The sequence below is a fragment of the Candoia aspera genome, chromosome 7 (assembly GCF_035149785.1).
Source record: "Candoia aspera isolate rCanAsp1 chromosome 7, rCanAsp1.hap2, whole genome shotgun sequence".
Lineage (NCBI taxonomy): Eukaryota > Metazoa > Chordata > Lepidosauria > Squamata > Boidae > Candoia > Candoia aspera.
In genome coordinates this window covers 27,208,332-27,235,853 of record NC_086159.1, presented here as the reverse complement: position 1 = coordinate 27,235,853, position 27,522 = coordinate 27,208,332, and the positions used below count along the sequence as shown (strand labels likewise).

At 39.2% G+C, this 27,522-nt stretch overlaps 1 protein-coding gene across 1 annotated transcript; it reads right to left on the bottom strand.

The window, feature by feature from the left end:
* Positions 1-228: 228 nt before the first annotated feature.
* Positions 229-27,130, bottom strand: CSF2RB (colony stimulating factor 2 receptor subunit beta). Its single transcript, XM_063308694.1, has 13 exons — positions 27,032-27,130; positions 22,788-22,914; positions 17,507-17,670; positions 16,318-16,478; positions 14,887-15,058; positions 11,862-11,994; positions 11,585-11,754; positions 9,352-9,500; positions 9,085-9,247; positions 8,139-8,229; positions 5,443-5,512; positions 4,079-4,167; positions 229-1,540 (listed from the first exon to the last, which is right to left on the bottom strand). Exons 1-13 carry the CDS (start codon positions 27,090-27,092, stop codon positions 490-492), a joined length of 2,601 nt encoding a protein of 866 aa, XP_063164764.1. The 5' UTR covers positions 27,093-27,130; the 3' UTR covers positions 229-489.
* Between the last annotated feature and the right edge of the window lie 392 nt (positions 27,131-27,522).

Here is a 27,522-nt window from a genome sequence, read left to right as displayed (position 1 = left end):
TTAATATGAAAACAATGCATTAATGATGAAAATATTGCCTGCAAAGAGGAGGTTTTCCATAAGTGAAGCATTTTTTTTGCAGGGTAAAGGTTTTATTAACAAAATTCATTGTACAAGACAATAATCATTGACTTCTGCCAAGCAGGCTAGATTAGAACCACTTCTCTTCTAGTAAGAGTTTTATTGTTGAAAAGAGAGGCCATTATGAAAGAAATCCAGCATTGTTATGTATCAAAAGCAAATCGTATTTATGGCTATGTTGAAGTTCATACTTGCAATTCTTTCTCCTGCCTCATCTCTGCAATAGGTTGGGCAGCCCTCCTTTGGGGGCAGGAGGCCTGTTTTCCTTCTCTCCCTGGCTTTGGCAGTGGATATATTTGATATCAGCTTGTTTTCTTCTGATTATGTGAAAAATAACCCTCACATAGCACAAAAGAGAGCAAGATTATGTATTCAAGGGCTAGAGAGCTTTTACTGAGGCACATGTTTTCACATGTCTTGACATACCTGAGAGGTGACCTGTAGCTTGCTGTCAGCAAATTTTGTCTCACAGGGGGATTTGGTGACCTTTGGAAAGATTTCTGGAGACTGGTGTCCCACAGGTGCTTTTTGACCCTTACAGTCTTCTTTGGTGGGTTTGGAGCCAGGAAAGAAGCAGTATTCACCCTCTTGATATAAGAAAACTGGGCTTCTGTTGCCAAGACTGAATATAAGAATATCCTGCTTAGGCTCGGGCTCCTCCGTGGCAAAAGCAAGTCCATCCTTTGACACAGAACCAGAGGTAGCAGAAAAGTTCATAACATAGTCATTAGATTCTTCCTGAGATATTGCTGAGTGGTCACCAATACCTTTATCCATAACTGGGAGGACCGGTTTTGATGTCCTTTTGCATAACTCTGAATCTGAGAGATTTTCAATAGTTTGGGGCAACTGTGCAGCACCTATTGCTGTATTAGCACAAGGAAGCATCCCTTTTTCTGAGGCCAGTACAGGTAATGGCAATAAACATCCCTTTTCTTTGCTTATTGATAGATCTACTGCAGCAATGTAGTCTAATGGCAAATTTTGACAGTGGCTATTTGAGCTGGAAAGACATGTTGGCCTCCATCCTTCAGTTTCCTCTTTCTCCAACTGTCCACTTGTCTCCTGGATGTGAGATGCTTCTTGACTTGTAGGAAACAGAAGCTTCTCTCCCATCTGCTGATGGACATTAGACAAAGTATTTTTCTCTTTCCCTACTGGCTGTTGCTGAAGAGACAAAGAAGGCGGCAATCCCATATACTGCAGAGACACTGGTGTTTCCTTCATTTCTGAAGGAGTAACTTTCAAATCTTGCTGAACAGTATGTATAAAGGACTCTGAAGAGGAATATATGTATGGGCCATTAAAATCAAATACTTGTGCATTGGGACTGGTACAATTCTGGCCTGTATTGTCTTTGCTGAGAGGATCTATCTTTTTCATATCCTGACACCAAACCAAATGCGGTATTTTCCTTGACCCATCTTCAGTAGCTGCTGAGCTGCTAATCAGTAATTCCCTGCAACAGAGAAAGTAAGCAAAGAACAATTATCTGTTTATAGAGACTCAGACAGAACACATCAAGGCTTAGATGAGAAAAAAGAAATGACAGGCAGTACCATGGAAATGTATGAAAAATATCCTTAGGAGGGAAAACTAAATGGTACTTTGTGTTTAATACTGTGCAAACTCTTCCAGTTTCCTGGAAGCTCTTTTTTCCTGCAAAGTAAGTTTTTGTATTTCTACCTCATTCACAGGATGCTTTAGAGCAATGTTTTTCAAACTTGGCAACTTCCAGAATTCCCCAGGCAGCAGTTGCCAAGTTTGAAAACACTGCTTTCGAGTTTCTTTTGATGGCAATGCCTGAATCTACCTTATCACTATGAACTGAGGAGGTAGGTACTATCAGGTTTTTGTTACTTATCTCTCCATTACTCTACAGTAAGGCTGTGCAAGTTCCAATGGCTTGACAGTCATGCTGGGTTTTATGGAGCATGCTGAAGACCATACTCCAAATGTGAGGAGGAACACACCAATTTGGGCAGGGGGTAAGCTGGCATTCTTAAAAGGAGAGTATTTGCCCCTCAAATGTCCCTAAACTTTCTCAAAGTGAAAAGAAAAACAGGTCAATAGAGATGAAGGAGTCTAGAGGCCATCAAAGGGTGCTAATGATCCATATGCAGACCATACTTTTTTCACCCTACCCTAGAACTTCCCTGGATGCCCATTCTTCCTGACCTGAAAAAGCCTCCTAGGATAAGTTCCTTCATAATGTATTTCTTGAGATTGAATTAAAGTGTGAGAAGCCAAGCCAAGTGCAGATTGACAAAGGTAGGCAGGATACTCCATAAGTAAGGCAAATGAAAGAATTCCATACAACAGCCATAACATTTCATTTTTAAAAGTATTCTCAAATGTAAAAGAAATGTTCAGGACTCTTTTTAATGGTCCCAGATAGGCAAACACTAGGCACATTTTTTTTTATTGAGACTCTTATGAATGGTAAATGATACTTGGTCTGGTAGTTCAATAGTTATACAGAACTTGCTAAAATCAATGTGTGTTCAAAACCATTAAAATAGTCAATATATGACTATCCAGCATTCATTGCTATAGTAACGATTTTTTTTTCTTCTCCCTCATGGACTGGAACTTCTTCACCAAACTTCCTAGGTTCATGTTGCTGCCCATCCTTTCCAAAATCTCTTCTCAAACTGGTTGAGTATTTTCATGAATCTTTTGGGCATGTTTATAGAGGAATACTAAATTGCTGTGGTGGGTGGAATCATTGCATTGCAGTATTTCTTCAGAAATCAAATTCATGAATTTATGGTCAAATTACTCTTTTTTACAACTTCATAATCCTTCTCATCGACTGAACTTAAGGTCCAATTTACATATTTGTTTGTTTGTTTGTTCTTATCATTGTGACATCTGTCTCCCACACAAGCACACAGCCTAATTCATCTTCCTGGTTCTATTTTTTCTTCAATATTTCATTGCTTCCCTATTTATAACTTTTTTTCAAGGGACTATAGGGGAAGGCAATGGCAAACCTCCCCACCATAGTCTGCCAAGAAAACGTTGCGAAAGCGGCATCCCTCCAAAGGGTCAGACATGACACGGTGCTTGCACAGGGGACCTTTCACCTTTCACATAGCTTCTATGGGCTATTAAGTAAACTGTGTTTCAGTCTTGCAGTATTCCTGTTAAGAATGGTTTCAGGGTCCAACTGCATGGATGGGTGGGCCCTGTCTGCCTGCTTGCAAGTGCAAAGTGCAAACCAGCTACATCTCCCTGCAGAGCTATGAAGAGCAGGATGCTGCTGAGAAGGAAAGAAAATAAACGTCAACCAGCAGAATCAGGTCCAGAAAAGGGTTAATTGCTAACTCTGGGAATCTAAAAAGCAGAATGCTCAAAGCTCACTTGGGCAGAAAACCTCAGCAGGGAAAAAATTGACTTTCTTATTGAAAAGTTACTTGACATGTGCAAGCACAAAAATGTAAGCCTGTCTACAAGCACTATATTTTTAAATTTTTAAATTTCACTTCTGCACAAATCTGAACATAGAAGAAAATTGAACTTTTGTGTGTCACTGAACTTTTAAAAAATGGTAGCAATTAGAATCCACAAAGGCACTGTTCTGTTATAATAAAAAGCATGTGGCCTTTCTGATGCCATCTGCTTTTGGTACTTTCACAACATCATTTTGGTGCTTGCCTCAATTTCAGGTTTTTTTGTACACAGTGATGATTAGAAGTGTATTTATTGTGTGTGCCTTCTAAACAGCAATTGAATTTTGAGGAAATACACATGCAAAGGCTCTAGCATAGATCCTGCTTAAATCCTACTTGTTAAATAATTGAAGATAGACTTTCATAGATTAACCTTGGCTCCAATTTCCTCCATTTGCATTCCTGGTGGTGTGTTGAATGTTAGCTCCAGACCAAACACAATACTAGGGATCTCTGAGTTAATAGTTCACTTCCTTTACAGTTTTGTGAAAATGCCTTGGACTGGACTCCCAGTAGTGTGTCTCTCAGCTTTATATACTCACCTCTCCAGTTTACTGGTATGACTGATTCCTTCCTCTGCTAAAGAACTCTGGGCACTGTTGTCTTCCAAATGGTTTGCCAATTTCACTTTCTAAAATGAAACAAGAATAGTTTGCAGCCTAACCTAGATCAAAGTGCTAAAAGAAAGAGATGTTCAGAAAAACCTGCACACATATAAACCTACCCATCTCAAAGTGTTTTTCATATCTAGTAGTGTCTCACAGCAGTTCTGGGCCTGCTGGCTTGGCATTCATATGCAACTGACTTCACAGACATAGAATTCCCCTCTTCTACAACTGCATAGCTTGTTTAGAATTCACATAAAGGAAGGTAAATCTGGAAGTTGCTGTTTCGAATAGAAAGTGGCTACAACAGCAATTTCAAGCAAGTCAGATTTTAATCCTTACCCACGTTTCCCATGATCCCACATTTTACATTTTTATAAGTGAATGTTGGGAAGGAACACAATATTCAGGAATGTACAACATGCCGCTTGAACCCCCAATTCCTAAATAATCCTCAGTAGTCTGAAGACCAAACAGAATAAATAAACTTTAACTAAACATTAAATTAAGAGATTATCTTCTTTGATTTATGGGCCACAGGTTCTCCTCTGCAGTTCTGTGCTGATTTCCACTGCATGTTGTCCACTAGGAATTCTGCAGAAGCAGACAATCAAAGAGTACTGTAGATTGCAGAAAGCAAGATGATGCAACATTAGCTCTGCTGGTATATTCTTACCTTTCTTTATTGACTTAAGTAGTTAACAGTGTTGATCTTTAGGGAGGTGATTTTAAAAGATTAAATATCTTGCCAAATATTGCAATGTCTAAACGATAGGGAAGGCTATTTGTGAAATTAAAAACCATTATGTGGCAACACACAAGATTTGCCAAAATTAAGTCCAGCAATGGTGCCAAGACCCAGCCTGCATCGTGGCACAGTAGAATAGTGACTCTTTCCTTGTCCTTGTGCAGACTCCCATTGTGCAACTTTAGGAGCTTCCTGTGACTCTTCTCAGTTTGGATTTGTTCTGCTGTCTTCTTTTACATCACCATATAGGCATCTCACTATGGACATATGTATATGTTCCCCTAGATCTGGATTGCATAGCCTTGTGAATCAGAGGACAGCATGTTCCACCAGTTATCTGGTTGTGCCCTAAGAACTGCCTTTCCCAAGTTTGGCTCCCAAGATAGCATTTCTGTCACTGCATACCACCAGCCATGGTGTGATCTAACATCAGTTCTATATTCTGCTTTGCTGTGAAATAATCTGTTTTAGATAATTCTATATTGCTTTCATTTGTTTTGGCTTAAAACTGTATTACATGCTACGAAGTCCTGTTTTAGGAAATCTTTCTTACCGGGAAAAAACTGGGGAGAAGAAACGTCTTGGGAGGACTTGGAATGTTTGCTTCCCATTCCTTTTTCATGCTGCAGTGAAAGCACACATTTAATTCAGAGAACAGCCAAGATTCTACATGCTCCTGTTCAACCAGCACTAAAACGCCACATTTATTTTTGCAGTTGCCACACAAAAGCAACAGTGAATGGGCAGTCAAGTCTCTACTCCACATTCACTGACAGCCAGCCAGCCAGCCACAGCTTTTGCTGCCATTCTACTTGTCTTAGGAAAATTCCTTTGGTTTAAATCAGCTTGTTACAAGACATCTACTATCATTCTTTCAAACAGCCATATTGGCTGGAGCTGCTGGGAGATGGAATCTAATAAAATCTGGAGGACTTAGTCCTGCTCCAAATCCTGGAGTTGAGCTCAGCAGGAAACTAAATGTAGGAGGGAAGAGTGATATGAACCAAGTAATCAGGGGCCAGTTCCAAAATGGAAAAGGGCAATATTTGGCCTGTGCTCTAGGAATCCTTAACCCCATCAGAAAGCTTCACATCATCATCTCAAATGAGAGACCAGCTCCAGTAGATTGCACCTGTACCTCATCTGTTTCCATTTTATAGTCACTATAAAAATTACTATGTAATATTAAAAACAGGCATTTAAATTGGCTTTTCCATCTGCCTCCTCCATCCTTTATACCTTTTGTGTTGTACCTTCATGACTGTTATACACCAGACGGCAGGGATTGCCATGCTTAGTCTGCAGTCCCTAGTTAATATATTTGACATGCTTATAAACAGATGCTTATACAGTATCATAATGATACTCTTGTTTTCCAGGAAAAAAAAACTGCAGCTTTATTTCCCAATGTAATAAAGCCAGCCTTTTTAAAGAATGGCCTCCAAGTGAAGGTCCTTTTCTTGTCATTATTGATCAGATGATGAGCTGTTCATGTGTAACTACTTCTGGGGGGACATTGGCAGAGCTCATTAGGTGACATCATATACAGTACAGCAGGGCATGCAAGCTGTTTTGGGCTGGAGTTGCCCATGGACTTTGAGGGGCGTGTTGGGTGCCCCCATCCAAAAAATGGACAAGGGCAGGGCAAAAAGTGGAGCCAACAACCATGGCAAAGAATGAAGAGCCAGTGAGTAGACTGGCTCTTCAGAACCTCTCCAGACAAGGAGAGGATGGGGGATTGGCCACACGTGCTCCACACAGTTGCTCCTCATGAGGAGACTGCAAGAGAGCAGTCCCCAGCAGGTTTTGAGCAACCAGAGATGACAGGATAATCATCTTGCTTGGTGCCTTTTAAAGGACACTAAGTTTGCAAACTTCCTTTTCTAATCACATTCAGAAATTGCTTGTTAACTACTTTTAAGCTATTAGAGACCTTTGAATTGACAAGTCTGAAAACCCCAGGTCAGTTCAATTCTTAACAAAAGAAAAATTTAATCATAAGTTTAAGAATTTTTAAACATTGAAATAAACAGTAAAAAGCTAAATAAGACTTTGAGCACAAACATATTTGTAAAGAATTTTAGATCAGTTTTTCATAAATGCAACTTCCTACCGACCAAAAAGTGCCTCAATTGAGTTCTGATGTCTCAGAAGTCCAGGAAGTTTTGACAGAAAGGCCGAATGAAACAGCATTTATTAGAAGGAAAAATTATGCAGAGAAATTATGCAATACTAGTGAGTCTGAAATTTGTGAGCATGAATGGAATGAGAAAAATGATCCTGGATGTCATGTGATAGCTTATTGACCAAGGTGTTTATGTGCCTACTTATATAAATAGGTTACCTGGGCCAAGTGACGTTGCATGCTCTAAACAAAAAAAGTCTTATATAGCTAATGCTAAAATAATTCCCAGCAAAAAATATGGCAAATCAAGGTAACATTTAAATCCAGCTTGGCACAAACTGAACACCTGATTGGAATATAGCATACTGAAAAATGATGTGTTTTGGGTTGCTTGTCACCATCTTACTGGAAAGGATTCAGGTAGCAGTATATGTGTATTTACTCACAAGGGGTACAGCTACTGGAAGAAATCTACAGAGAATTATTCAGACCTGAGGCTGGATATGGAAGTCTTCCATAATGGAAGACTTCATGGTGACTTGGGAGAATTACAGATAAACTCAGAGAGGCAAAAAAGACTCAGTTTAGCCCAATTATGTCATGTTCAAAAGAAGAATCCTATAAAAAATAGACATAGACATTACATTGTTGCTCTAGCAGAAATTCTTAGGTTTACTATAAGTAAAATTTGCTGGATTCAGACATGGGGAAACTTTTGAGATAATGACAATAGACTAATTTTATTTGAACTCTTGTACCTAGTTGCAAACCATGATTCCAGAATTCAGTCTAGATAGTTTACCCTGCAAATTTCTGAAACCACCACTCCAAGCAGCCCTGGGACCTCTGGCTGTGTGGTGAAGCAGCTTTCATATAGTGATTGAAATTGCCTTCAAAATTTGCAGCAGCTGTCTCCAACCTAGTGCTTTCCAGATGCATTGAGACTACAACTCCCAGAATATCCAGTTAGAATTCTAGAATTTGTCGTCTCAGTATATCTGAGTATAACCGATTGAGGAAAGTCGTCCTGAGCTAAGGGAGGAGAGCAATGCTCTCTTAGCATAGCCCCTTGCTACCTCCCCAACTCCATTATGCCAAGGTATTAAAATGCACATCAGGCATACCTGAGAAGGTATTTTTGGCAACAGCAGATTCCTGCCAGCATCAGAATGATAAAAATCACTGTTATTGGCAAGATACCCCAGGGAGGAAAAACTAAAACAGAACAGAGGATTAAAAAGAGAAAGGTTAAAAAATCAATTAAATGAACAATTAAAGCAAGTTTTAGAAAAAAAAGAACCAGATCAGACCATAGTACAGCATAGCATTACATTCCAGGTAGGGCTGCCTTTGAAAATACTTTGGAAACTGTATGTCATCCAAGATACTGTAGCTACTACTACTACTGCAGCCTGGGAAAGAGAAGATAACTCTAGAGTTTAGGCAGGAATTTCCACAGCTGTACCTGGAGATGTGAGGGACTGAACCTGTGATCTTTTGCATGCAATCACATTATTTAGGTAGATCAGTATTTCACAACCTTGGCAACTTTAAGAGGGGTGGACTTCAACTCCCAGAATTCCCCAGCCAGCATGGCTGGCTGGGAAATTCTGGGAGTTGAAGTCCACCCCTCTTAAAGTTGCCAAGGTTGAGAAACACTGGCATAGATAGTATTTATTTTTTAAATAGTTAGTATAACCAGAGCTTTTTTCACTGCTTTCATCATTTCTGACCCTTAATTCATAGCATTTATTATAATAATTTTAAACTGCTTCAGTACTTTTGATGAAAAGCAGTATCAGACAATGTTTAGAAATAAATGAATAAGACCCATGCATGAGTGCGCACAGACACACCACGCTTCATCCACAAAAGGTCCCACTGTGATGTGATTTTTAAAAAATTAATTAATTTATTACATACGTACTGTAGACCACCAGAATCAAAGTGAATCTGGATCACAACCCAAACCAATTGCACGTACTGTATTTAATATTTTGCCTTCTGAAGATAACATAAACTATTTCCCTATAAAGACCAGAAGAAGATTTGTGCCCACTCTTGACTTACCTCTGGTGGTTGGCCAGACACATTCCTCACTCCATTCACTCCAAGAACCATTGAAGCTAGGACGGTTTACTTTTGTTCGCACCTTTGCTGTGTAACTTTTACCTAGTTCCAGGAACAGTGAAGTGAAGGTAAATTTCTCAGCATCACTGTAAACATCTTGGGCCTGAGAGGAAGGAAGGAAAAGATAAGACAGGAAAAAGAAAAATTAAATGGGGGCAAACAGAAACATAATCTGTTGCTAGTATGAAGCAATCTATTCCAGTTTACCTCTAAAGGTTTTCCAGTTTCCCAGTATGAGATCTGATATATCTTTTGCAATTTCAAAATTTTGTTGATCTCTTTGGAGTTCCACATCAGGATGTACTCAGGACCATCCAACCCAGACATAGACAGGTTGTAAGGTGGGTATGGCTTGACTGGAAGAAACAAAAGAATGTATCAAAAGGCTTGTCAATTTCATGGTTTTAAGATTCTAGCTCTTTCTCAGGCTCTGGATAGTTGCATAAACTCTTTAACTTTCTCCCTCATTCAGATTTTTCTGAATTTCAGGCTCATGAAGAATATTCCTAATATTGGTAAGATGTTATCAAAAACTCAGCCAGATGATATGTTCGTGGATCTGCCTAGGTGAGATTCAAAGGGTTAGTTTTTATAACATCCCCATGTATAATTTTTAAGTGTCTAGGAAAAGAAACTTGTAAGAAAAAAAAAAAACTGGCAACCTTAATTCAGCATTGCAAATATAGGATAATATATAAGGATTCAAACCCAGAATTTGAAGAATTACAGTTTTACTTTCTTTCATTTGAAAAAAATATATCAAGATCTTTCTGTTTGTTTTATGCAGAAATTTGCAAATACTGGTAAATTCTTATCAATAGAAATCCAAGCAAACTTCTTAGCCAGCTGGAACAGCAATCACTGATGAAGCATCCTTTGCTGCCATCTATCATGTGCAGAAAAAACTAATTTTAAGAGTTTTAGACAACTTTTTAAGCTAAGTGTAAGGTAAGGTAAAGGTAAAGGTTTCCCTTGACATTAAGTCCAGTCGTGTTCGACTCTAGGGGGCGGTGCTCATCTCCGTTTCAAAGCCGAAGAGCCAGCGTTTGTCCGTAGACACTTCCATGGTCATGTGGCCAGCATGACTACATGGAACGCCGTTACTTGCCCGCCGAAGCAGTACCTATTAATCTACTTATATTTGCATGTTTTCGAACTGCTAGGTTGGCAGGAGCTGGGACTAGCAATGGGAGCTCACCCCGTCATGCGGATTCGAACCGCCAACCTTCCGATCGGCAAGCTCAGCAGCTCAGCAGTTTAACCTGCAGCGCCACCGCATCCCTTATAAGTGTAAGGTAGGCTTATGTAATTGCCACCTAGTGGTCAAAAGTCAAAGGGTTTATTTGGGAAAGTTAGAATTGAGCACACTCTGGGTCTATACTTTGGACAATTCCACAGGCAGCCTAAGCTGCATCTTTATTATGTTGCTTCTTGCAGAGAAGGCAAGCCTCAGTGCCTCACCCTTGTATGGATGGGTTTCCCAGTTGTCTGGCACTTTTCTTTTAGTGATTGCTTCCCTCTTTTTAGTCCCCACTTTCTTCCTTTGCTTCCCCAGATGTTTGTACACATGGTTATCTTCACATACTCTTCCCACATTCTCTCTTTTGAGATTAACATGGACCCTTTCTTTTTTGCCCCCCTTGAACTATCATTGCTCTGATGCTAAAACAATGGAAGCAAAAAGATGTCTACATTCCACTATAGGTCCATAAAAACTTTGTAGCAAGGAAGAACTGATAGTTCAGCTTCACAAAAGTAAAGTAGCATTCATTGAAACGTTGAGCTTCATTCCAACATGCCTATGTTACATCTTAAAGATTGAGAAGGAAAAAAAAAGGAAAGAGGAGATTTGTGGTACTGTAGACAGGGGTGGGAAAGCAGAAAATTGGGACCTGCCCTGGTGGTTACATATTTAGCTGTTACATCTATACCCTGCCTTTCCTCCATGAGCTTACTGCAATGCGTACAGCACTTCTTCTTCTAATTTTCCCCCACAACAGTGACATGAGACATGAGACCCAGTAAGACTCCAATTGAGGACAAACTTAAACATGGACTGTCTACAGTCTTAGTCTAGTCTCTACTTCATACCCGCCATAGTGCCCAACTAGATGATTATTAATTTTATTACATTAAAAACCATATTTCTTCTATTACGGAGCTCAACTCAAGGTATATGGGGTATTTAAAGAATATCCATTCAGGCACTGATAAAATCCAGAGCTTCAGTAAAATTATGGTACCATGTGTCTTCAGGCCATGCCTAAAGCCTACTTAATCTGCTAGATTTATCCTATAGGGGATCACATAATCCATTTTATCTGCACATTTGCTTCTTTATGATGATGCATTAGGTACCATCCAAGTAAGACAATCAAGAATTGTAGGAGCCAGCACATGCTTCTGTGAAATAGATAGGGATTCTCTAAAGGGTACTTACTGTTCTCACCCATGTTTATCTTTTTCGCTTCTTCTTTTGGCCCTACACGCACGAGATATTGGCTTTGCTGGTTTGGGTTAGTGACATTGATCTCGCAGCTTTGCAATACATGATAAGTGGCATTATTGCTTATAAGAGGTACTTGATAGACTTCAGAGCATTCCATCTCTCTGCACATAAATGAATACAAAAACAGGGGGAAATTTTTACAAATATGTAAATTAAATTTAAATTTTTAAAAAAGGAAGTTATTCAGGGAAATATTTAAGTTTCTTACTCTGATCCAGGATTGTCTTTGTAGAAGAGTGTGAACAAGACAGAACTGATGACCTCCTGTCTCACCTCCCAACTGCATTTGAACCTATCAATTCCATTAAAATAACATTGAAGATTCTTGGGCAGAGCATCATCTGATGGAGAAACCAGAAATAAACTTATTGGAATTGTGCAAAACTTGACAACAGCAGGAAGGAAATTTGATAAAGAGCACTGCTAAAAATGAAAATAGTGATCCATTAATGTCAGGATTTTTAAAAGAGTGTATTCAATACAATATATACAGTGTATTTAATATAGTGAAGAAAGTCCTTATTTTATGACAAAAATGGAGATTGTCCCAGAAGACATCAATACTTCTGGCTGCCAATGAATTTCATCCCACCCACTCCATGTCCATCCTAAAAACACACTTACAGAAAGAAAGAAAAATGACTTTGCTATTTGTTTCTGTATCATCGGGGTTGCAAAGCTCCTCTGCCAACAGATCTGATTCTAGCACGATAGCAGTTTTGCTTCAGTGCCCCTTTACAGAGGAGCCAATTCCTCTCCAGTGGAAGCACAAAGCACCCATCACAGCTATTTCAGACTTGAAATGGCTATTTGCTATTTGTTAAAAACAAAAATGTATTGGAACGTCATTCACTGACAACCCACCAGTGACAATGTCATCTAATCACAGTGGGCCTCATCTCATTGCTGGTGTGGAACTGAAGCTTTGTTAGACGATCTCCCCAATGGCCTATTGCATCTGTAGCTGGCTTCCTGTAGTCATCAGGATTTAAAAGTCATTGCTAGACATAGCCTTGGTAAATTTCCCATATCTAAAACTAACAGCCATCATTACTACTTGTGAGACAGAATCCACAGATGACTTGTGCATCATGTGAATGCCTAGGAGAAGAATGGAATGAACAGCTGCATGTAATGAATAGTATCATTTCAAGAAAAAGATAGCTAGGAAAAGCTTTATTGATTAGAAGGGCCATTTAGTTAGAAGAGAGAAAAAGAGAGAGACAATAGTTGGTAAGTTGCTACATTCTTCTTCCCATGCTCCAAGTTTTGAAGTTCTAAAATGTACCTTGAAATGACCTTTCCAGATTCACTAGCCACTTGGTAAATATGAGAGTTCATTTTGCATTAGCTCAAAATGTAATAGAAGTAATTACTACAAACCCAAACAATAAGCAAATTATTGCCAGCCATTGTCTTTACCTCTTTTCCTTGTCTAAAATAGATTGGTTTCAAGCCCTCTTGAAAAGCATAATGTAAAAATTTGACAAAGTAGCCACCCTTCTTGCTCTGTGAAGTTTTGATGCTGGATTTTTAAAAATGGAAAAAGAATTCTGGTCTTTCTGCCTGTCACTTTGCTATTCAAGCCCCATTGATATCAAGTTGAAAAGGACAAGTGGAACAAAGGAGGTGGTGGCAGCAACTTTTATTCAACCACTTCCTCAGATTTACACAGTTATCTGATGTAACTCATTGCCAGTGTTGCAAAAAGTGTGTGACATCAGTTTCTTGCATTATTTTTTTTTCACACACAGATTTATGTTTTTTAAGTTATTACTATCTTACCCTCTTGTACATCACTTTTTCTAAAAAGCTTTCTTGCCTGAAACTATGCATTCTGCTGCTGACATAGAAGCAGTTTTGAGACAAGTCAGTAAAGATGCTCATGCTGTAAAGATTTTCAAGGGACAGTCACCATACAGTGCAAGCGCCTGACACTGCAGGTGAACCATGCAGACCCCCCCACACACACACCCCACAAAAAAATTGATTGTGTGTGTGTGTGTGTATCTCTCTACTTAAATGTTATGAACAGACCATCCAAGTCTATGGTTTTTTTTAGAAAAGACATTATGAAAAAGTTATGCAGAGTTTGCCATCTGGAAGCAACAAGATTGTTTCTGTAGCCATGTACTTCTGATAGGGTATTAGGGATGCATAACTCCTCTCTAAGAAAGACAGATAATAGATTCACACAACAAGCATGAGCATTGGATACTATGAATGGTCAATATTGAAGTTCATATTTTCCCAGTCTTAGGTCCCATTTGCCCTATGGAACCTACTGAAATTTCCACTTCAGCTTGAGATTTTTTTTAAAAATGCATGAAAATATGTATCACATTTTAATCTCCTTTTTTCAGAGGTATGCAACCTTACCTTGGATATTCATTTATTTTGTTTATTTATTATTATTCAAATTTTGTTACTGCCCATCTCCCCAAAAAGGGGGACTCTGGGCAGTTATATTTATATTTGAAGCAATAGAGATTCCCTGACTCACTGGAGTGTCAGAAGTGGACTTGCAAGAGTCTGTTATTATTGCCAATCTCAATAAAAGTAGGGTCAGTCCCACTAGGTAGACGAGACCAGGAACTCAACTCAACAGGAAGGCTAAGACCACTTTTATTGGCAATAATAACAGACTCTTGCAAGTCTGAATGTGCTACACCTCCTCCTCTTCCTCCTCCTTGTAGTTCAGTGAATTAGGGAGATGTCTGCCTGAGCTGCTTCTGAATGTTATCTCATTGCTCTGGAGTTACAAAAATGTTTCAGCCCCTTTTGCCTAGATAATGTTTCTTCCATCAAGGTCATCTTCCTTACTCTCTACACCGCTGTACAGTAGATTGTGCTGCTACTGGCAGGAATTCTTGTAGCTGTAGTCCAACCCATTTGAAGAGCACCAAGTTGGGTGTTTCATTCACTGATGAAGAATAGCAAATGAACCATGCATTTGCTGAGATGGAGAGAGGGGATATTTCAAAAGCCAGATTAAGTTTTAAATAATTGTTTGTCTTTTAGGTGAGAAAACAAGAATTTGGGCAGTGGCGGAAGAAAACCAACTTCTTTTTCTTATTGATATGATGGATAGGAGCTTAATAAAGGGAGAAGACATCCCAGTGGTTGGCCTAAATCTTGTCCAGATGGTCGGGACTTCTTTCAGAAGTTTAACATCCAGTTTTCATCTTTTTTCAGTCAGTAGTCACACAAAGGTCACCTCTTTTTAAGCTTACCTTCCTGTGTTTGCCAAGTTACCATGGGACTCCAGTCACTATAATGGCCAGCAAATCCACTGCCTTGATTTGGTTTGCTTCTAACTCGGGCAACATACCTGCTGCCAGGCACAAGGTTATTGTGTCGGAGAAGGTAATGGGAGCTATTGGAGATCAAAACAGAGGAAGATTCCTGGAGAGTATAAGATGAGAGATTGGTATGAAGATGTAGAATAAACGAACACATGTATCTGTTCTAGGAAAAGCAACATTCTAAAATTACTTGAGGATTATTTATTTATTTATTTTTCTATTTAATGCAATGATTTCCTAGGTTTTAAACACTGAGTACTGAATATTTCAGAAAGTCCTGTTGATCTGATAGAAAAATATGGAAAACTGTAATAATTTTGGTGGAAAAATTTGTTTTTCTCCATAATGATTGTTTATTGTGTATCACCCAGAGTCATATTTGTGAGATGGGCAGTCATATAAATCTGATAAATAAACAAACAAACAAACAAACAAACTCTTGGGGTTTGTAACACTTCTTTAACACTTCTTTAATTTTCAAAAACTGTGTGTATTTTGGGGTGAATGTGTGTGTCTGTGTGTGTGTGTGTGTCTGTGTGATGTGTCTGAGAGCCACAGGGGATATGACAGCGTTGTAGTAACATCATTAAAGAGGGTATAGCCAGAATTTTCTCCTCCCATTCTTTTTGCAAGGGTGGGGTAGTGGGGGTGTTTTTATTTTAAAAAATAAAAATAAAAAAATAAAATGCATGCATTTAAGCCTACTGGAGGTTTTCTGTACTTATTTTACTGTTTGCTCTTTTTAAAAATAAACTGTTGTGCACTGTAGTTCAGCCTGATGTTATTGAATTCTGATAGCCCAATGTTGGGAAGGTCCAGGGGCTACAAAAATTGGTTGGGGAGCCAAATACTACCTACAAGCAGCAGGTTGTTGCCCATCTATAGTCAAAATAAACTTTCACAAAAACAACCAGTTCCAACAACCAGTAATCTACTCATGGATTGAAAGGTCACCTGAGATTGCTATAGGGTTAAGCCCTGCTCATCAGCCAGATTACTTGTTTACTTGTTTATTTGGCAAACTTTTAAAAGGTCAATGTTCAAAGAAGTTAGGGATTCCGGACAATCATATTAGCTGCGAAGGAAGGAAGGAAGGAAGGAAGGAAGGAAGGAAGGAAGGAAGGAAGGAAGGAAGGAAGGAAGGAAGGAAGGAAGGCAGGCAGGCAGGCTGAAGATGTCATAAGATTAGTGTTTTGATTTGTTTTTGAGCTACATATCAATACAACTATTCTCCAGACTCCATTCAAAACTTACAGTTGCTTTTGCTCTGGAAGACATTCACTGCTTACTATTAATTCCCTAATATAAATATAAACAGAACCACTGTAGCTGTGTGATTATAACAATTGCCATAAATACCTCCCAAAGTTCCCAGGTTCTTTTGTAGGTTATTTGAAAATCCAGGGGGAGGCCTTCCAACAAGCGATTTCTGTTTGTTCCTCCACCTGCTTTCCATTCCAACAGGAAATCATGTTCTTCTGTGACAGTGACATTTAATATCTCAGGTGACAGAGGCTGGACTGAAAGGAGTAAGGGAAAAGCATAGGTTAATCCTTGTCCATATGAAAGTCACATATTTACTAATACTGTCCAGAAGTATAGAAGGGCAGTATTTTGCCCTTAAATAGTTGCATAAAAAATGGATGTTAGTAGGAGAAACTTCTTATCTGTAAATATAAGATGCTGTCGCCAAATCTGAGTTTTCTATATATTTATAGCAGCACATCAAGAATTTTCCCTAAGCTAATGCCCTCCAGGTGAGTTTCACTTCAGTGCCTATTGCTTTGAGTCAGTATGGCCAATACTGACTCAGTATTGCTGGGTGAGAATTATGGAAGCTTCAGTTAAATATATCTGGAAGGCATCACTTAGGGAAACCCTATATATTTAATGCAATAAAAATGTTGCTGTCATGGCCAGAAAAAATGAGATAAGAAGCTAGATAGAACAGTCAAAAACTTTGATTCTCAGATCATTGGTAACTTTTCTGCAAGTTCCTTGTAGCAAGCTGGAGAAATAAAAAAAGTCACCCTGAGTCTGTCAATGCTTACTTGGAATGGCATCAAATCCCATCGATCAACTGATGGAAAGAATGGCCAGTCTACAACTTGATTATAGTTAGATGAAGAGGTATAGTAAACCTCTTACAAATGTATACCTTGCACAACACCAAGGTTGATTTGAGAGAAGAGAGTGGGGAAGCTTTGATCTACAGTTCATCTTCTGGTTAGGGTACTACTTTGCTCAGCAGTCAGTCCATTTAAATGTCTATTCCTAACTCTATTTGTGAATTTTTCACATGCTGCCTAACAATGTCCATAACTGAGCTGGCAAGAAAATGTCCCTTGAGTGTGAAATTTAGGTTGGTGATCATGATGGACTTCAAGTGATCACTGAAACTACTTGTTTCAGGAATTGTTCAGGATTACATAGTCAGCCTCTTAAATTGTTTCAAATTACTTGTGGTAGAACACTGGGTCTGATGTTCTGTATTTGATTAGAGGAAGGTGGATGAGGAAGGCTTTCACATGAAGATGCAAATACATACTGTTACTGAAGAGGTCAACATTCAGCTGGATTCCCAATTCCCGATCAGGTTTGAAAATGAACAAGTCACTCCTCAAAGAATGGAAAATGGTTTCATTCATGCTACAGCTCCAATGTATCTGGGAGTCTAGTTCTTGGCTATTGCAGATCATCTTTGTGAGGTTTCTGTAAGCAACAGAACTTTGTTTTATTGAAAAAGCAAAGATTTCTTACATTAACAATATGAACAATCCCAGAATTAGGTTAATACCTTTATTATACTAACATAAAGATCGTAAAGAAATGTGTACGCTTTCAACTTCTCCAGAATTCTTCCATCAAGCAAGACAGTATAAAATGGCTGATGTTCGGACCATAGAATAAGCAATGGAAAAATAAAGTGAACAATTACACAAGAGAGCAATCCCTCCAATATGGTTTTCACCAACTTCCAGAAGGCCATCACTGAACTAAGCAGTCCAGCTCCTGGGGGAGGTTGTTCCAGAGAGCTGGTTCCATGAAGGAGAAGCATTTTTTTTCTGGCCTCAGCCCTCCTCACCTAACAAAATTGGGGCACCACTAGCAGCTTCTCCCAGGAATATATCCTTAAGTGTTATGAATCAGATTGGTACAAGTGGTCCTGCAGGTGCCAAGCCATTTTTATTTAAATAAATATTTATTTATTTTGCAGTTATAATCTACCCCAGTCCTGAAGGACTCTGGGTAGCCCCAGTCTTGATACCTTCAAATGTCTGGTCCTTAATTTCTAAAATCCTCAGCAATGCCATGCTGGCTATGGAATTCTGGGAACTGAATTTCAAGGAATCTAAAAAATTTATGAAGGCTGTTATAGAAAGTCCCAACTTTCATCTGTGAAATGTTAGATGATCAAACCACCCACTCCTCTTCATCACCCTGCTTTTTCCACCTCCCTGTCAGACTGAAAAATAGTTCCTCTTTCAGAGTAACAGAGGTGGAAGACAATAGCTGAAACACCACTTCTCCATTTTCTGAAAGAAAACAAAAGGGCAGATGGTGTCCACTTCTCCATTGCTAGCAAGCAATAGTTTCTCATCTTCACAATAGGGAACTTCAACTTGTATTTCCTCAAACTATAATTAATATGTGGAGGAGGAAGCATAATCACATACGCTGTCATGATTACATGTACATATTCATTGGAAGGCCCACACATATATAACCGAACCTGAATAGAGCTCCTTCTGTATGATCACAGGCCACTGTTGCCCAAGATTTCCAGTCATGCAGAGAGAACTAAGCACAGCACTCCAGCTTTGGTAAATGCTTTGATTGGACCACAATCTATCTATGCCTATTCAACACAACTGCTGGCTTTACCCGCCCCCCCACCAAACTTTAATCATTTTTTATTGCTACACAGTATCCAGCCATTATCCCTTCCTTGTGCCACTGGTGCCACACCCCTGTACTTCACCTGGTAGAGTTAGCCCATCATGTCTTTATGTGAGGGAGGGGGGATCAAGCCAGTCATTAACTGAGAACAGCAAAACCTCTCCTCTGGGGTTTCTCTCTCTCTCTCTCTCTCTCAAAAAGAAAGCAAAAGAAGTGAATTTGGGAAGTGGAGGGAGTCCTGTGATTGTAAGATGGAACAAAGCAAGAATTCCCAATAATGGGAAGTCATCTCATAGCTTGATCTCCCACATCAGTTCTTTTCAGCTTAGAGACCCTAAAAGGTTGGAATTCATAGGAAAGGGGAAGTACAGTTGAGTAGTGTATGTTGATAACTCCAGATCTGAAAATGATCCTCCCCTACAATTTCAAACAGGTACTAGACAACCTGTGACCCATTGGGTCATCATTTCAGAGATATTTCCTTACAGATTCCTCAATGCCTTCAACAATGGCAGAGCTTTTAATCTACTGCTGTCACTGGAAAAGTTCTTAAAAATTCAGGGAGATATTCAGAGATGTATCTGCCTTGAAAATAGCCCATGTCATTCATATTGAACTGTATACCACAGTCAAACATCAGGAGTTGGCTACAGGAAATGTTTTATGACATTTTATATTATGTCATAAAATGTTTTATGATAATTTTTATGTCATAAAATGTTTTATAAAATTTGCCAAATTTCAATTCCACAGGAGTCATGGGTCCTGGATTTTGGATGCATTCTGTAAGTTAGCCCATTTGAGGTACCTTGGTTCAAAAACTCGTGCCCTGCGATGCACCATTTTGCCCAGTTAAAGGTTACAAACAGACAGACATGAGAGTTTTAGTAGTATATGGATTAAATAATATGGGAGATAAGGCCAGGCTTTACAAAATCCCCTAGAAAAACCCCAGTGGTGCTGAGAAGTAGTTTTCCAATGTGGTAAGCAGGTTGCTGACCAAGTTTGTTGATGATATCAAACTATTCATGGGGAAAAAACCAAAATGATTGTGAAGAGTTCCAGATGGACCTCTTTGAATTAGATGAATGGTCAAATCAGTTCAATTTAAGTAAGTGTACAGTAATGTTCATTGGGGCAAAAAAACATTATGGGCGTTGAGCTATCTGTAAGAAACCAGGAAAAATATCTAGGAGTCACAGTGGTTAGCTCAACGAAAATTTTGACTCAGTATGTGGTAGCTGTGAAAAAGGCAGATTCCATGTTAAGAAACATTAGGAAAGGGACGGAAAATACCAAGGCCAACACTATAATGCCCTCATACAAATCAATACTACACATCTGGAACACCGTGTGTAGTTCCTGTTGCCACATTTGAAAAATCATAGAATGGAGCTGAGAAACATACAGAAGTTGGCAAACAAAAATTACCAGGGCACTAGAATGTTTTCCTTACAGAAAAAAAGGTTCAAACATTTGGGACTCATTAGCTTAGAAAAAAGATGACTGGGCAGGGGAATTTTTGAGATGTATTAAATTATGCATGGCATAGGAAAGTGAACAGTGAAAGAGTTTTAGAATAAACAAAGAAAACACTTCTTTATGCAGCACATAAATGAAACTGTGGAATTCATTGCCACAAAATGTGGTGATGGCCACTAATAGCTTTGAAACAGGATTAGATAAATGTGTGACAGATGGTTCTATTAAGGGTTATTAGTCTTGGGGGGCAGCGCACATCAAAATTGCAGTTGCAGGGGAACAATAATAGAAGAAGGGTATGTCTCCATCTCCTGCTTGAAAGCACCCCAGAGATGTCTGATTAGCCACTGAGAGAAATAAAATGCTTGATTCATGGACCCTGGCCTAATTCAGCAAGCCTAATCTTATGTTCTTATGTACCTCTTTTTGATAGCTACTGGAGAGATAGGAGCAGTTCCTCCTACCATCAGCTCCCCCCAAACCAATAGAACACCATAGTTCAAAGTACCAAAAGCCACTGAGACACTCAGAAGTACCAACACTCTCCTTGTCTGTCTCCCAATAACAATTACCCATCAAGGGATGAGCAATGCCGAAGTAGCCTTAGACATCTGAAATCAGCCTTAGAGCTTTCCTCACTTTCATTTCACTGCCACACAAATATTTCCCAACCATCTCTTTTTTCAGTGGTGTCCTCATGATGTTCTCTTTGACATCCAACCCATGCCTGAGTTAACCTACAGTCATCCTTAAGTGTAGCAGTGCTGCAGTAATGTTTTCCCTCTTACCCCAACACTGAATCTGTTGTGGATACACTACGACACACTTCCCTCATCATGCTGCTGATGGCACAGCCTGGTAATCCCAAAGAATAGGATCAGCCAGGCACCTATTGGCCATTTTTACTGGTAGGGTCATGCCCTTTCCCCTCTAATCCATAGGCAGTGTCTTCCAAGGCCATTGTCTTTGGGCAGCAGGAAAATCTAGTTGATTCATACAGGCTCTCCTTCTGGACCTGCCAGATCTCTAAGCCCATCCTCAGCTCAGAAATCTGAATCAGCCTGAACAACAGCTTACCAGCAGTGACGCTGGAGAAATCTGCATGGTGAAGTGAGTGCAAGAGAGCTCTGCTGCTTCATGATGAAATTCTCACCACACCTATCAGCTGTTGCTTTTGGATATGAATTTAGCAGTGTGAGTCCAGAAATTATGCTGCATCAGCTATCAGTTGGAGTCTCTCTGAATGTACTATGCAAAACATTTGCTCAAAACCAGAACAAATTTTAACAGATGGCTAACCCCGCTGGTCTGTCCTTCTCTGAAAACTCACCTCCTCCCCCATCCCCAACCCCATCCCCATCCCAGGTAAAGGAGATTGAGTGGTAGAGATTTTCCCAGCAGCTGGTGACATTTACAGGGAGGGAAACTAAACTGGGAAATCCAACAATCCTTGTTTTGAAATTCCTTGCATGACATTATTTAAAAAAAAACAGCACCATTTGCCAACATTGTTGTTATGGCAGGACAGAGGTCACCAGTGGGGGCAGAAAAATTTATATTTTTCTCGTTTTCTACTTGTTCAAGGACTGGTATATAGCACTTTAACTCAGCCCTAAGAAAAACCCCTTAAACAAGAATGGATAAATCAATCTACAGTATTTGTGGCTGATGACACATCTGCATAATTCTGTGCCCAAAATTCCTTCTGCTTCTTCTTCCATCTTTCCCATTCAGTATGATGAAAAGGAATTGTTTTGAGGTTTCTCATTCAGGGAGAAGAAAAATTCAGCAAAGCTTTCCAGAGACAAAATGTGTGAAAAGCATGGCCTAGTGAGTGCATAAGTGCCCCATCTTCCCTTTTTCAATCCTATCACTTGCAGTCTGAAGTCTTCTAGCCTTCCTATGCATCAATTAAACCCTACAGGAAGACTGTTAAGGAAAACCTTCCTAGGGGAGTTCTTTCCTCTTTCTCAAGGGAAGATAACTTTCAGAAGACCAAGTTGGCACAGTGGTAGTTTTCTAAGTATTCACCCATATATCTATTCCCTCTTGATCCTATCTGAAAGGGCACATTTCTTTTAAAAAGATAGAATTTACTTTTAAATAGTATTTTCTCCTAAAATTTGATTTCCTATTTTTTTTTCCCAAAATACAGAATGTTTAGTTATTTATTATTATTTCCTTGAATAAATTAATGGTTTCCTTGAAATATGAATACTATTGGGACATTTAGAACATGTGAAAGATCAGTGGACAGCACAGTTCTAACTTGCCATTCAGTATCAGAGATGTGAGTTGCATCTATTCCATGGGCTCCTGGCTCCTGGCATCCACCCTTTTCGTATGCCCACCCTAGAAATCCTCCTTTGCCCCCCACTTCTCTTTTACATACACACAGACAAATTCCTTTAAAGTGTTCTTCAATGGATCAGTGCTCAGCCACTCACAAACTTGTTTCTTTGTTAAAAAGGTGCATCTTGACAAAGGCATTTGCCTCCTGAAGCTCAGACCAAGTGCAGTCTATCCGTGATTCAAAGTCACTGGAACAGTTCAAGGTTTCCATCAGCCAGCTCTCTGAAAGGGAAAGAGGACATTTCTAAGGTTATTGAACTGGTGTCTTGTGTAGGGTTGATAGCAACAATGAGAGTAAAAGCAGCAACAGAATAAATATAAGGTTTTTTAAAAATGTTATTTATTTATTTGTGCATTTAAGCACTATTAAGGAATACAAATTTCCCACCTTTTTTTTAAAAGTAATTTTATTGAGTTAAAAGCAAAGATAAAAACTACAAAAAGAAAAAAGAAAAAGAAAAACTAAAAAAAGTGAGAAACACAAGAAAAAAGAATTTTTTGAAGATTACATAGAAAGGTGACTTCCAACTTTCAACAGGAAGAATATACAGCAATTTCCATAATCAATCCCTTACTCTATATCAAACCAAAATCACATTATTTCTATAAATCCTTCCAATAACACATATACAAATCACTAATGCAATTGCTCCTTCCCCTTATATAACATTTATTTAACTGTTTCCTTCTCACCAAATTTCCCACCTTTCTCATTTCTGAGAAAGACAGAAATCTTTTTTCAGTTTAGATGGTTTGTCTAGATATGCACAAACACATATACAGAAAGTTTATTTAATTTTATATGCCGTTCTACAACGTTTTCCCATTCTAAAATTGCACTTTGAAATTCAAACTGAACAGAAAAAAATTACAAAGCCCCAGTGTAATATAATATAAAGACTGATAAGAAAAATATATTGAATATATCAAAAGGCCTGGGGAAAATAAACATGCCTGCCACAGCAGGAGGGGTATTTCAATTGTGGAAGGCCAGCACTGAGAAGGCCTGTTCTTGAGCTGTCCCTGCCTATATATAAGCATGTGAGAGCATGTGGAACAGAACCCTGGAGGGTGAATTGGATTTAGACTTTAGAATCCAATTCATCCCTCATCTAATTAAGGTGGACATTTTCCAGTTGTTGACCAAGGGCCTCTGTACAAACTGGCAAGGAGGCCAATCTCTTAACTGATAAAAGATGGCTAGAATGTGAATTTCTGAACATACAAATACATCTTTTGACCTAAAAAAATATCCCAACAACAGTGAAGCAAAAATGGTTGTTCATCTCCAACCTTGTGTAGCCATATATTTTTACAGATATAATATGGAGGAAGAGATTGCATCTTTCAAATTATCCTATGTGAGCTTCTTTCTGCAAAAATTGAAAAGAAAATGCCTATGTTCGGATACATGTGCATTAAAATTCTTATCTGAGTGTGAACTTAAACAACATGAACAGTACAACTAACTGAACATGACAAGTTCATACACACAGACAAAAAGAAGGGAAACAAATTAGACAAATTGTACATTACAGTAGGCATAAATATTATAGGAAAAGGGCTTCTCACAGACAATGTAAGTGGCAAGGCAGCCCTTTGGAGAAGTGTGGGTCTTTGCACCTTATATGATACTTTGTGTAGGAGCCCTGCTGGGGGAAGCCAGGAAGGAGTGTGTCAGAGATGAAGGGCTGGTAAGGCTGGTCAAAAATATTTTGCTGCATGAAACTGAGAACATGCTCCATTCTTCCATTTCCATATACATAAGGCATGTGTTTTTATTTATTTATCAAATTTGTATACCACTGTAATCTAGACAGACTCCCAATAGTTAACATCATCCACATACAACAGTATAATTAAAATATTCATGTTACACAGCTAAAACATCCAGATTAAGCACATTAAAAGAATGTTACTAAAAAAATTAAGAATCAAAATAACCATATAATAAAATATAATGGACCAACACAATATCCAATCACCAAACACAGGTGGGAGCATCTAAGGTTCCAAACACCCTTTGAAAGAGCTCCATTTTCAATGACTTCCAAAAAAGACATCATAGTGGAGGTAATTCACGTCTCTATAGGGAGGTTGTTCCAAAGCACAGGTGCTCCTATTGAGAAACCATGTTTCTGGCCCTCAGCATCCATTATTCTACAGAAGCGAGGGACCAACAATAGTTTCTCCTGCAAAGAATGTATCAGTTTGATTCTGACTGGAAACGGAGGTAGCCGGGTTCCAAACCATATAGGCTTTATTGAATTACATATTAAATTATATCCAGAAACCAATTGACAGCCAATGCAGAATTCATAACACTAATGTAATATGCTCATAGTGAAGAGTGCCAGCTAACAAATGGGCCATCACATTCTGCCCTAATTTAACATTCTGGGTGGTTTTCAAAGGCAGTCCCACGTAGAGAACCTTGCAGTACTCTAAACAGGTAATGACGATGGCATGGGTTGCCATCAAAGTTCTCTCCTGCTCCAATAGGGCTACAACTGGCATGCCAGCCAAAGCCGGACAATGTCAGAGTCCACCTGCCAATCCACTAGTAGTGACAAGTCTAGGAGGACCTTCAGGTCACAGTATTGCTTCTTAAGGGTTACAGCTTCCCTGTCAAGAAACAACATTGGAGTTGGCAGAGCACCTCAATGCACAAAGCAGCATCACTGTCTTGTTTGGGTCCAGATTTAGCCTGTTTTGTCACATTCAATCCCAGCAATTTCCACAGGCAACAGTGTACACATGACTATCATCAGCATTCTGATGGTACTGTATCCCAAACCTACAGATGACATTCTAAGTAGATTCGGGTAAATGTTGAAGATGGTGGGAGGAGAGAAATCCTACAGTATCCATAAAGGAATGACTATCTAGGCCAATCTCTGTTCCCATACACCACCACCTGAAACTATCCACTAAAGAAGGAGCTCCTGGCTTTGCAATTGCTCCAGAAGGATACTATATGAATGGTATAAAAGGCTGCACATGATTCCCATCCAGATCCCAACCAAGGTTACTCACTCTGGTGACCATAGTGTCAAGCCCCACACAGCTAGGCAAGATCAAGGAAGCAAGAACTACACAGATTTCAGTAGGGTATCTTTAATACTAGACTGGGATATATAAGAATATTGGAAACCATAACAGAAATTTCCCACTTTCAATTATAGTATGTTAATTAAGTTGGAGTTTCTCTGAATTATTTAAAAAGCTTCTTCCCAAGTTTCTGTCTGGTCTAAGTAGCCATTTATGAGATAAACTGTCAACTGACTCATGTTTTTTCTCTTGATTGTCTATGTCTATCCTCTTTCCATTCCCTTCCAAGCCTCCTCAATGGGCAACAGTTGTCAGGCAACACAACCTCTTACACTGGGCAACAGTTGTCAGGAACAGTCAAATTCAAGGAGGGCCCCTTAAGGAGGGAACACATCATAGTCTTACTCAAATCTGCTGGCACCACTCCTTCCTGGGGTGATGTGTCGATAATCTCACAGATCCAGCTTGTCACACTTCCTCCAGCCCCACATAAGAGCTAGGAGGGGTATGGTTCCAGCCCACAAGTGGCTGAGGACATACCAAAAAGCACAATCAGAGTCTGAAGCCAAAAGGAATTCCAGCTGACATGGCAAAATGTTACCCCAGTCACACACTGGCTTTCACCCATGAACAGTCAAGACTTTGGCTTATCTGAGCAACTTTATCAGCAAAATGCTGCACAAAACAGTCTCAGTGGACAGGCAGGAGATATTTCTACTATCTCCTCCTCAGAAGGGAGTTGGCTTCTCAGGAATGTTGCTATTAGGTACTATGATGGTGGGCCTTCTCTTTTCTGCCCCCTTTTTTGTTACAACAATATCTCAGAGATCAGAACAGCCCAACATCACTATTGATATTTCAGAAGGCCTTTTACATCTGACTTTTTTGGTGGGTTTATGAGGGGATACAAGTTTTCGTCTCTCCTGAAGAAGGGGTACATATATTGACTGTCATTGGTTTGACCTTAAACTGAATGGGATTCTTTCTAAGCATGAATTTCACAGAGTTCTCTTTAGCAAGATTTATTAAGAAGAATGGAATGGGGTTGCAAGAATTCCAGTGACTGAACTATATTTTATTTAGAAACAATTTATCCCCATGTACATAATGGAATTTTCTTTCTAACAGCCTTCCCATTATCAGGTAAGGACATAGTCTTTTCACTGATAATGGAGAAGCTTGCAACAGATTATTTACCTAAGAATCTTCTGATTCTTTATCAGGAAAAGAAAGATGAGAAGGAGCAAAGAAGGAAAAGAAGAATAAAATGGATGAATCCAAATCTTACGCTGAGCTTCAGTGATGACAGCGATGAGGCTCAACGTCAGAACAATGTGGTAGGGCTTCATGTTCCTTAGTCACTCTTTGTTTCCTGAAGAACTCACCTGTGGGCAAGATAGAATTCTTTGCATAAGGTACTGTTGAATGATGGCTACTTTCCTGTTGCTGTTCTTTCCCTTGCTGAATATGAGATTAAAATGTTCAGTGCAATTATTCAGGTTACACCTGATTAATTTCCTAATTCTTCTTCTTCAGAGAACGCTTGCCCACACTCCCTTGCTGCTTTCTTAACAATTTGCCACAAAAATCACCATTTGTTGTGGAGGAGCCCGGGACTCAGCCCTGATGGAACACTGAAGAGCCGTGTTGTCCTCATCAAGTGAACTAAAAAGAAGAAGACTGAGAGATGTGAGCTAGCTGTTTGCCAGGAAAGTTTGCTATCAGATCCACTCATTAAAAGAAACAAGAAAACAAAAATAAAACAAAACCTCTATGGAT

Coding starts and splice junctions, on each gene's coding strand:
- CSF2RB (XM_063308694.1), bottom strand. CDS start 27,092: ATGAAGCCCTACCACATTGTTCTGACGTTGAGCCTCATCGCTGTCATC. Junction 22,915..27,031: donor TGTCATCACTGAAGCTCAGC/GTAAGATTTGGA, acceptor TTTCCCTTTCAG/AGAGCTGGCTGATGGAAACC. Junction 9,501..11,584: donor GATAAACATGGGTGAGAACA/GTAAGTACCCTT, acceptor TGTTTCTTCCAG/TCAAGCCATACCCACCTTAC.